Genomic DNA, 10,903 nt, shown 5'->3' with positions numbered 1-10,903 from the left:
AGTTAGTGAGTCCTGATGCAGCTGCTGCTTGTGGCCACCAGATGGCGCAGTGGTGCCAGCTGCAGATGCTGGACAGTAAGTACCTGGAGCAGGTGGACCAGCTGTACGATGACTCCTTCCCCATGGACATCCGGCAGTACCTGAGCAGGTGGATCGAGAGCATCGACTGGTAAGGAGCTGATTCTGCTTCAGTCCAAGTTTGTTCACGTACCAGCAGCAATACTTCATAAAAATATCAAAGAAAATACTCCTGAAAGTACATTTTCTCTTAATCGTTACTACCCAACTCTTATAATAAGACATAATTGTGTCTTAAGATCATTTTAATGTTTTTATGTCTAAGGTTTGTGGCTGGAAAAGTTTGAAAACTTTCCTTGAAAAGTTTGAATTTTCCTGTGAGAAACATGAACAAATTCTGAAACTTTATTGATCCCAAAGGAATGTTGTTATAACGCATATTCATTCAAATTGGAAGCCTCCATGTTGTTTTCTTCCTGCTCGTCGTCAGGGATACAGTGGCGGTGCAGGACTCGCTGGCCACCATCCGCTTCCACGACCTGCTGGCGCAGCTGGACGACCAGCACAGCCGCTTCGCTCTGGAGAGCAACTTCCTGCAGCAGCACAACTTCCGCAAGATCAAGAGGAACCTGCAGGTCGGAGACGCCGCCGCCGCCCAGGGGTCAGAGGTTAACGTGCTCTGACCGGCGTCCGTCTGTCTGCAGGATCGCTTCCAGGAGGACCCCGTTACCATGGCGATGATCATCTCCAGGAACCTGAAGGAGGAGCAGAAGATCTTGGTCTGTGCGAAGGAAGCCGAGGTAAAAACCTGAAAATTTACCGTTTTTTCCACTTAAACCAAATTTATCCAAAAGTTAATTAATCATATTGCAAATTAAAAAAAATAGTGCTGCAGCTAAGAATGATTATAGTTTAAAAAAAATCAGACTAATCGATTAAAGCAATTTTTAACCATTAAAGGTTATTTACAACATTTTAAAGAGAAGTTTTTTTTTCTAGTTAATAGCACATTTTAAGGCCTATATATTGCAATTAACATTGAATCAACAACTAAATTAGTTGACAATTATTCCAATAATTGACTAATTGTTTCATCAAAAACTGCTAAATAATCTAAATCTCCTTCCACTGATTTAAATATTTTTGAGTTAGCAGACGTGGCTAACTGCTGCTAGCTGCTGCTGCTAGCTGCTTCTTCTGTGTTTCTGACAAAATGTGCAGACAGTGGCGCCAAGTTTCCACTTAGTTCTGTATTTTTTGCACATGGTCAAAACCTGAGATCCTCACCAATCTGATGCCGTTTCTGCAGCAGGAAGGAGAAGGAGCCGTGTCGGCCATGGTGGTGGAGAAGCAGAAGCTGGACAACAAAGTGAAGGAGCTGAAAGACAAAGTTCAGGTCTGATGAACTCAGATTAAAGCTGCTCATTCATCCTGTCGGTTTCTGTTTAAACCTCATTAAAGGTCCAGTTTTTCTCCTCCAGTTCATGGATCAGATGCTGAAGAACCTGGAGGACCTGCAGGACGAGTACGACTTCAAGATGAACACGCTGAAGAACCGTAAGCAGGACGGGTTCTGGTCCAGCATCATCCGACCGGATTTTGTTGTTGTGGATAAATAGAATATCTTAACCAGTTCCTCTATTAAAAGTTCAATATAATCTAAAGTTTTTTGCTCTTTCAGACTCTCAAAACAACATTACTATATATCGCTGTAACTTCTGGGACAGTTTATCGTCCAGTTAAATCTGTTTTTATGACAATTTGCTGCACATTTTCCCAGCAGGTCAAATTTGCGTATGTTCACTCGAACTGTGTCGCCATGTTTATGTTCCTCCATGTGTAACATTCGTTGTGCAGCTGATGTGAGCTTCCCTCCTGCAGAGAACGAGCTGAACGGCATGTCGGCGAAGGAGCTGGAGAAGGAGAAGTTCAACACGACCAGGATGTGCATCGAGCTGAAGCAGAAACGCCACGTGAGAGTCGCCGTCGCCGCGCTCTGCAGCGTTTCCTGTGGAGGCCCGTAGACTGACGATGCGCTTTGTGTGGCAGGAGGTGGTGTCCTTCCTGAGCGAGCTGCTCAACCTCACCCAGAGTTTAATCCAAGACCTGATCAACGAGGAGCTGCCGGAGTGGAAGCAGCGGCAGCAGATCGCCTGCATCGGCGGCCCGCCCAACGCCTGCGTGGACCAGCTGCAGAACTGGTGAGGCAGCGGCGGCGCGCTGAGATAAACGTCATATAAACACTGAGTTTAAATATCATTTACATGCTGAGCTTTAGATCTCATCTGGTTTACATTTATTGGTTTCCTCAAACCAAATCTTAAAATCTTTTTCCATTTTTTTCTTTATATTTATTTATTTATTATTTTTTTGTAGCAAATCTGATTTCTTATTGTTACTTTTTTCATCCCAGATCTTATTAAAAAATTTTTTATGTATTTATTTTAGTTTTTTTTATATTAAATATCTAGTGAATGGTTTTCTCATGCCAGTTGATTTTCAGATTTTTTTTTCTTTTCAAACCTTATCTCAGATTTTTACAATTATTTTTAAATTAATTTGTTTGTTCATTTATTTTATTTTATAGCAAATCTGATTTCCAATCATTAGTTTTCTCATACCAGATCTTATTTCTGATTTTGAAGTGATAGAAAATATTTTTTAAAGGTTTATTTTATTTTATCCATTCCTTCTGAATAAAGGGAATGAATATGATGGAGGATAAGAGCATAACTATGAAATTTTTTGTTTAATTATAGGAATATTGATGCAATTTTACCGGAAAAACATCTTAAAATTAATTAGTTTTAATCAGAAAAAGTTTATTTATTTTTCTACGTTTGGAATTTTCAACATTTCCTACAAATTAATCTGTAGGAAATGTTGTTTTTTCCACCATAATCCATCATTATTTAAGTAATTTTTTTAACTCTAGGAGCTAAAAAAGCGTTTTCTCCGTCTGCTTCTTCCTGTTTGTTTCTCCTGCTGCAGGTTCACCGCCGTCGCCGAGTCGCTGCAGCAGGTCCGGCAGCACCTGAACAAGATGCTGGAGCTGGAGCAGAAGTTCACGTACGAAAACGACCCGATCTCCCAGAAGAAGAGCCACCTGGAGAACCGCGCTCTGGACCTGCTGAAGAACCTGCTGTCCAGGTACGACTCCGACCCGTCCTCTGAGCCGCAGCTGCTGCCGAGCCAACATGGCGTCTGCTTGTGTTTGCAGCTCTCTGGTGGTGGAGCGGCAGCCCTGCATGCCCACACACCCACAGAGACCGCTGGTGCTGAAGACGGGCGTCCAGTTCACCGTGAAGCTCCGGTGAGAACCAAACTGCTCTGAATGCGACCGGAAAGCTCAGCAGGAAGTCACTTCTTCTTCACCTGACCGTCTGACTTCCTGTCTGTGTTCAGGTTCCTGGTGAAGCTTCATGAGTTCAACTACCAGCTCAAAGTCAAAGCCGTGTTCGATAAGTAAGCTGAGCTCATGTGGACGAGTTCAAACCGCTTCTGTCTGCAACAATAACTCTGCCGTTTGTTTCCCACAGGGACGTCACAGAGAAGAAAGGGTACGTCTGAAACTTTACCCGTTACCTAGGAAACAGCCGCATCCTGCCGGGTTAGCTTTAGCATCTGATAAAACACAAAAACCTGATTAAAGACAGAGAAGCTTCATTTCTGTCCAAATTGTTCAGAAAATGGATCAATTTAAAGGTAGAAAAGGAGATTTGAAATCATTTTTCCTCATTTTTATCAGCGCTGTCGCACTTTTTGTAAATATAAACACCCAATAAATGTTTCCAGAGGTCAAAGGTCAACATTTCGAAAGTCAAAGGAAACATGGCGTCTGTTTCCAGGTTCCGTAAGTTCAACATCCTGGGAACGAACACCAAGGTGATGAACATGGAGGAGTCCAACGGCAGCCTGGCGGCCGAGTTCAGGCATCTGGTGAGGAACAGAAACAACGTCTGATTTAATAAGATGGTTTAGATTTGATACAAATAAAAATGACATGTTTTATTATTTATATCAACAAAACAAATCAGACTGATGGTGGAAATGATAAAGCTCCTGTAATCTAAATATACAAACAAAAAGGTCAAGAAACAATAAAATGTAAGAGAAGCTGCAGAAACATGTCGCCCCCGTGTGGTCATGTTGGATATTACACTAAGTGTTTCAGCCTGAGTAAGAAAACTGATTAAAATTTGATTTTTATCATATAAAACATTAAAATGTCATATCTAGACTGTTATTGTTGTGAAAAATGTTTTTAACCTGAAATGTAAAATTTTTAAATTTGTGCAGCAACTGAAGGAGCAGAAACTGGCCGGAAACAGAACCAACGAGGTGAGAGAGTTCATCTGTTCAACCAATGAAATAATAACTAATTTAGTAATTAATGTAAAAAAAGACCATTTACTGAAAGAACAACTTAGAGGAGTAATTAAGACACAATTGTACAAAAATATAAACATTTTGCATTGAAGATAAAAAAAAAAATTTAGCAGATTATTGGAATTGGATTTTAACCAATAAAATGTTAAAAAAAATTTATTTCAAAAATGATTGAAAGTATTTGTTGGCTTTTTAAATATATTTCTAATGTATAAAAATGACTTAAATGAAAATTGTGCAAAATTAGTTTGAAATTTTTCTTTTTCTTTGAAGAAAAATCGATAGAATAATCAATAGTTAGTTGTAGATCTATAAGTGTTTTTTTTTCTCACAGAATCAATCTAGACTCCAAGTGTTGTTACCATGGCAACCCTAATAAGACCTGCATCAGGCCTAAATTTGACTCTTAACCTGAGGTCATTCAGTCGGGTTTGGTTTAAACTCAGATGTGAACCTGCAGAACCTCCTGACTCCACCGGGTCGGTCGGTGGGTTCTGGTCCGGCTCGGTTCTGTCTGACCCGTTTCCTGTCCCTCAGGGTCCGCTGATCGTCACCGAGGAGCTTCACTCACTCAGCTTCGAGTCGGAGCTGCACCTGAACCAGTCCGGTTCTCCAGGACTCCACATCAAGGTGGAGGTGAGCGGAACCCGGAGCCGAGCTCCAGAACCGGGTCGGCCCATAGAACTGAACCCTGTGTGTGTTCCAGGCCATGGCTCTGCCCCTCGTCGTCATCTCCAACGTCTGCCAGCTGCCCAGCGGCTGGGCCTCCATCCTCTGGTACAACATGCTGACCACAGAACCCAGAGTAAGCCCCGCTCTTCGTCCTCCTCTTCCTCCTCGGCGCCAATCCGATGCTAACGACCTGCTCTGTCCAACAGAACCTCAAGTTCTTCCTGTCGCCGCCGTCCGCCAAGTGGTCCCAGCTGTCCGAGGTGCTGAGCTGGCAGTTCTCCTCCGTCACCAAGAGAGGCCTGAACCAGGAGCAGCTCAACATGCTGGCCGACAAGCTGCTGGGTCAGAACCAGAACAGAACCAGATCTTGGGTTTATTCTCACTTCATTTTTCTTTAATTTTTCCTTCTTTTGTCCTGAATTATCTTGATATTTTTATGTGTTCAGATTTTATTTCTTCCTGGTTTTTCTCTGGATTATTTCCAGATTTCTAGACTTTAATCTCCAAACTATGTGAAAAGTCTCAGGTTCCGACCAGATTATCGGGTTTCTGGTTCTGATGTTTAACATGATTGTTTTGTTGGCAGGAGCAAAAGCTCAGAGGAATCCAGACGGGACGATTCCCTGGACCAAGTTCTGCAAGGTGAGCCTCCGGGGTCGTCGTCGGGGTCGTTGCCGGGCGGATCTGGTTCATGTGTTTGTCGTCTCTGCAGCAGAGCGCCAATGAGAAATCGTTCCCCTTCTGGCTGTGGATCGAAGGAATCCTGGACCTGATCAAGAGACACCTGCTGTCGCTGTGGAACGACGGGTAAGCGCCGCCGGAAGCACCGTCGGTGCTGCTGCTGCTGCGTTTCCATGGTTACAGTCTGGTCCTGCGTGCAGCTGCATCATGGGCTTCATCAGCAAGGAGAGGGAGAAGGCGCTGCTGAGTAACAAATGTCCCGGGACGTTCCTGCTGAGGTTCAGCGAGAGCAGCAAGGAGGGCGCCATCACCTTCACCTGGATCGAGCACGACGTCCACGGTAACGCAGGCCGGGCTTTTATTGTGAAAGGACTCTGCTGGGCCCCCATTGGAGCACAAGCTGCAGCTGTAACGTGTTTCTGTTTTCCCAGATAAGCCCGTCTATCACTCGGTGGAGCCGTACACCAAGAAGGAGCTGTCGGCCGTGTCGCTGCCCGACATCATCCGCACCTACAAGGTGATGGCCGTGGAGAACATCCCGGAGAACCCGCTGCGCTTCCTCTACCCCGACGTCCCCAAGGACAAGGCCTTCGGGAAGTACTACCCCAAACCCTCAGAGAGTGAGAGCCGCGCCGATTCATCCCACCGCTTGGAAAGACCCGATCGGACCCGTTAATGTTCTGGTTCTGTTGCAGCTCCAGAGCCGATGGACACGGACGTCCAGGAGGCCCACGGCTACATGAAGACGGAGCTCATCTCCGTCTCTGAAGTGTAAGATCAGAGGTTTTACCATAAAGAGAGAGATTAACGTTTTAGTAAGAAGCTTTTACATATTTTAATAACTGAATATCTAAAAGAATCATTTAAAACAAACCATTTATTTTTATCTTGTAGCTTTTTACTTTAAGTTACTTTTAGTAACTGAAGCACTAATCAATCAATCAATCAATACAATTTTATTTGTATAGCCGATTTCAGCAGCAAGGCATTTCAAAGTGCTTTACATAATAAACAGCATGTGACAATGAATAAACAGTAAGAAAGAGAAAGAGATTTAAAAAAAAAAAAAGATTAAAAAAGATAACATTAAAACCTTCACCTCTTTTAGGACTTTAGTTAAACGCCGTTTAGCTGAGACTCTAAACCCCGTTTTACTCGAGGGACTCTAACCCTAATGTAGCCATAAGCAGCTCTAAACAGGTGGGTTCAGAGTTCAGATTTAAAGGCTCTCAGTGTTTCAGCTGTTTTACAGTTTTCTGGAAGTTTGTTCCAAATTTGTGGTGCATAGAAACTGAATGCTGCTTCTCCTCATTTGGTTCTGGTTTTTTGTGTTTTCTGTTCTCACTTAAAGAATTATACGTAGGAGGCGCTGATTCAATTAGTACGTTTGCTTCATTGTTGTCATTCAGCCATGTTTCTGATGAAGGAGGAGAGGAACCAGTCGTTCTGACCCCAGAATGGTTCTGGGGTCAATTAAGTTACTTTACAACAGAAACTTTGCCGCCTTGCTGCAAGTTTCCTACTTTGTTGTTCTTTTCCTTTCATTTATGACGTAGCTGCGCACTTTGACATTTCAAAAAGTCATTTTGTGATTTAAAGAAAGTTTGGGTGCAGTAAAAATGTTTTCTTTGTGATTTAGAATCAAATATTTTCTTTTTTGACAGTTTGTAATTTTATAAAATGATGTTTTCAGTCTGAAATGTGATAAAAATGGACTAACAGCTTTGTTGTTGGTCAGACACCCGTCCAGACTGCAGGACAACATGATGCCCATGTCTCCTGACGACTACAAGGTGCTGGAGCGAATTGTAAGTCCCAGAGACATTGATGCTGTGGTGAGTCATTCATTCAGCTCCAGATGTCTGATTTAAATCTGTCCAGACCCTGAAACACACATTCCTCTTCCTCACAGCCAGAATCTGACCTCCTCACTGACAAAAATGGATTTTAGAGCCGAAAAGTTCAGGAAAATCTGAGTTTCTGTTAAGAGAGCAGCGATGCTCCAGAGGCGCCTCCTGCTGGTAGACATTGTGTAGCGCAGCCAATATTAACATCCCGAGATATGGAAGCTTTAAATTCATATTTTATGATCATTTTATTTAAAAAGAAACATTAAAGGTGCCTATAGAAACTATAGAGGAGATGAACTGACAGAATAAACCTTTAAAACAATCCATCCACTAAACTACTGCTGGTTTTTCAACATTTTCAGTGTTTTTGTTTTTGCTAACAGTTAAGATGCTAACAGTTATTTAGCTGTTAGCATAAGTGGATAACTGTCCTGTTAGTGTAAATTTAGTTGACAGTATGAATGAGGTGACACTGACTGTTGCTATAGCGACGCCCTCTGACCTTGTCCCCCTGTCCTGCTCTGAATTTGTCCGTCTCCTGTCTCTAGATGGACCTGCAGGACTTTGTCCCTCAGGTAAAGTGTTGCTGCATGTTGGTTGTAGCTCCTGTAGTCCTGCATGGTCGACCCAAACACTTTGAGCTTCGTCCTCTTCTTGGCAACTGAACCACAGATTGAGCAACCTTTGGTTTGGACGGTTAACCCATCAATAAATCCACTGGATTGGTTAGCAGCTGACCAATCAGAGGACAGTAAACACTCCTTACCTGGAGGACCTGAACTGCTTTACCTGCCATAAATTTATCAGTTTATTGGTGAAATTTGGTGGAAAATAATTAGAAAATATTGAAATGTTCAGATGGGAACAGGAACCAAATGTTGCACTGAAGTTAGAGTAGAAATACTTCAACATATTTTACTCAAGAGTGAAAAAGTATTTGTTAAAAGGCGAATCAAGAATCTGATGAAATCATTTAATATTTGAAAATTACATCATCAGAAGGACCAAAATATAAAGTTAAATGTAAATTGTGGTATTTTAAACATCTAATTGGTTGTAGATCTAATTCTGGTTAATGAAATTATTGGCAGCTCATCAATTATTCCAGTCGTCCCGTCAGCGGCGGCTAACAGCGTTAGCCAAAGTTAAACTTTAAAGTTTATTATTTATAACAAGGTTTTATTTTTTCAAGTACGACAGAGTGTTAGGGCCACACTTAGAAAAAAATACAAATAAAAAAATATAAATGAGAATAAAGGTAACATTTTATGGCTTTTTCCATAACAAATCTGAGAAATAATCCTACGACTTTATTCTATTTTTATTTTGAATTTATTGTAATTTTATTTTTATTTTCATAACGTGGCTCTAATAATCCGTCGTATTACAGATGTAACAAATCTGAGAACTTCAGATAAAGATGCATTTAAATTTTCCTGAAATGAGGCAGAACTTGCAGCTCTGGCGCCTCCTGGTGGCTCAGAGGTTTTAGTTTGGGAACTTTGAACACGAACGGTTCTGAACTGAACTGGTTCCATTTCAGATTAATTAATTAGTTCTTGTTTTCTCCACAGATGAGCTCAGAGTTTCAGGGTGAGAACTGAAGACGATCTGATGCTGTTTATCCATCCTGGTCCTGATCCTGGTTCTGGTTCTGGTTCTGGACCTTCGTCCCTCCTGGTGGTTCTGCTCGGCCCATTTGTGCTCAGCGTTCTCATCAAACGACCATCTTTTAAATATTTACTTCATTTAATCTGTTTTAACTGTTAAAGAGGACATATTTTATTTTTACTTTAAGGTTTTATTATTATAAATAAAATGATTAATTATTAAAATAATAGTCAGCTAATTTGGTAATCAATTAATCAGTAACTGCAGTATTGACTCAAAAAGTTTATTTGACTGTAAAAACAACCATTCAGACGGAATTAAATCAAAACTGAACAAAAAAATCTATAATTTTACATTAAAGATTAAATAAAATCCTGTTTGTAAATATTTTCTACCCAAAACTCATTAAGCTACAGTTTTAGGTCATCAGGTTCAAATTATGTAAAAAAAAATAAAAATCTCTTAATAAGCACCAATTATTAATTGATTAATTGAAAAAAATAATCAGCAGATCAGTTTTACACCGTATTGATAAACATTGATAAAAATGTTTATTCTGTTATTTTTTAGAAGAAACATAAATATTTGCTTATTTGCATCTTTTATTTCTAATATTGTAGAAAAAGGTTTAAGTCAAACATCTTAAAAATGTGATTTTTATTTATATCAGATTTAGTTACTTAAATAGTTTTAATGTCATTTTGTTGTGAAAGGTAAATTCTGTTATTCAATGAAAAACAAATTAAAATCTGTATATTTTTATTTTCTTTTTTAACTTGAGTTTGTGATTTTTCATCCTAATGAGCTGCAGAACTCTGCTTTAGTCTAACTGACCTTCATCACTGATGAAGACTCAGAAAACTCGTGTTTGTATAAAATGTGACTCTGCATGGCTTGTCGGGCTTTAATTGTTCCCTCTGAGGTTGAAAGTATTTGTGTGTAAAGATGAAATAAAGCTTCAGTCTGTGAGAAGCCGAGTCCCCTAACCCTCCTTTGTTCTGTTTTCTCCCCCATGAACACTGCTGTCATGTAGAGCTGAGCTCAATTCAAGAAGGGGACACTGCATCCCCTGAGCTCTACGGATGCTTGGCCTGTTACGGGTGTTCTTACACTATGGAACGACTCTATTACTCTGGACAGTTCTCGATGGACAAGACAAGAACTGATATCTGCTGATAGCCATTGGGCATGTCCAGCTGCAGCTCAGTAGATGTCCTGTTTGTCTGGTTGCCTGGTGGTCCTGGATTTTCCACCACTCAACATGTGACCTCAGTCCTCTGACCCCTTCTTCGGCGTGCTTTGGCCTCTGAGTTGCAGACCACTTGTTGCCAGTACAAGTTGATAATATTTCAATATTTTTTCCAAATTTATCTTGGTACAAAGCGCATTGCTATCATGCAGGAAAAAAAAAATTCGATCGCTATCTCGTTATAACAAGATGCGTATCTCGTTTTAACGACTTATGTATCTCGTTTTAACGAGTTACGTATCTCGTTAAAACGAGATACGTATCTGTTTTAACGAGTTACGTATCTCGTTAAAACGAGATACGTATCTGTTTTAACGACTTGCGTATCTCGTTTTAACGAGTTACGTATCGTTATAACGAGATAGCGATCGAAACTTTTTTTTTTTCCCTGCATGATAGCAATGCGCTTCCGTAGGGCTGGCTCCTCTGTTTA

The 10,903-nt window shown here is 40.8% G+C and overlaps 1 protein-coding gene and 1 long non-coding RNA gene across 11 annotated transcripts in view; one reads left to right on the top strand and one right to left on the bottom strand.

Moving 5' to 3' along the window:
• Nucleotides 1–10,903, bottom strand: part of LOC148160604 (uncharacterized) — a 121,111-nt gene that overhangs the window by 40,814 nt on the left and 69,394 nt on the right. The window lies entirely within an intron of this gene.
• stat1a (signal transducer and activator of transcription 1a) lies at nt 15–10,193 on the top strand. Of its 10 annotated transcripts, none has more exons than XM_088003794.1 (24): nt 16–169; nt 509–653; nt 723–818; nt 1,328–1,414; nt 1,500–1,575; nt 1,900–1,991; nt 2,068–2,219; nt 3,010–3,168; nt 3,239–3,331; nt 3,424–3,483; nt 3,558–3,578; nt 3,867–3,957; nt 4,318–4,359; nt 4,945–5,043; nt 5,114–5,212; nt 5,286–5,421; nt 5,666–5,721; nt 5,792–5,886; nt 5,961–6,100; nt 6,192–6,380; nt 6,456–6,531; nt 7,499–7,568; nt 8,159–8,185; nt 9,185–10,193. In XM_088003794.1, the coding sequence occupies exons 1-24, from the start codon at nt 42–44 to the stop codon at nt 9,212–9,214; spliced, it is 2,259 nt and encodes a 752-aa protein (XP_087859920.1). In that variant the 5' UTR covers nt 16–41; the 3' UTR covers nt 9,215–10,193. The 10 variants fall into 10 exon arrangements, with proteins under 10 accessions (XP_087859924.1, XP_014831980.2, XP_014831981.2 ...); XM_088003792.1 differs by having other exon boundaries at nt 7,499–7,595; XM_088003798.1 differs by lacking the exon at nt 9,185–10,193 and having other exon boundaries at nt 15–169; nt 1,331–1,414; nt 5,795–5,886; nt 7,499–7,595; nt 8,159–8,857.

Source organism: Poecilia mexicana, unplaced genomic scaffold, assembly GCF_051168715.1.
Source record: "Poecilia mexicana isolate PSO_F unplaced genomic scaffold, ASM5116871v1 scaffold_2, whole genome shotgun sequence".
Lineage (NCBI taxonomy): Eukaryota > Metazoa > Chordata > Actinopteri > Cyprinodontiformes > Poeciliidae > Poecilia > Poecilia mexicana.
The sequence above is the reverse complement of the archived record's forward strand: the minus strand, read 5'-3'. Positions and strand labels throughout refer to the sequence as shown.

What these genes read in the sequence shown, in the direction of transcription:
- stat1a (XM_014976493.2), top strand. Translation starts at nt 42, where the DNA reads ATGGCGCAGTGGTGCCAGCTGCAGATGCTGGACAGTAAGTACCTGGAG. An exon ending in CAGTTCACCGTGAAGCTCCG is followed by an intron (nt 3,332 to 3,423) that starts GTGAGAACCAAA and finishes GTCTGTGTTCAG; the next exon opens with GTTCCTGGTGAAGCTTCATG. An exon ending in GTCAAAGCCGTGTTCGATAA is followed by an intron (nt 3,484 to 3,557) that starts GTAAGCTGAGCT and finishes TGTTTCCCACAG; the next exon opens with GGACGTCACAGAGAAGAAAG.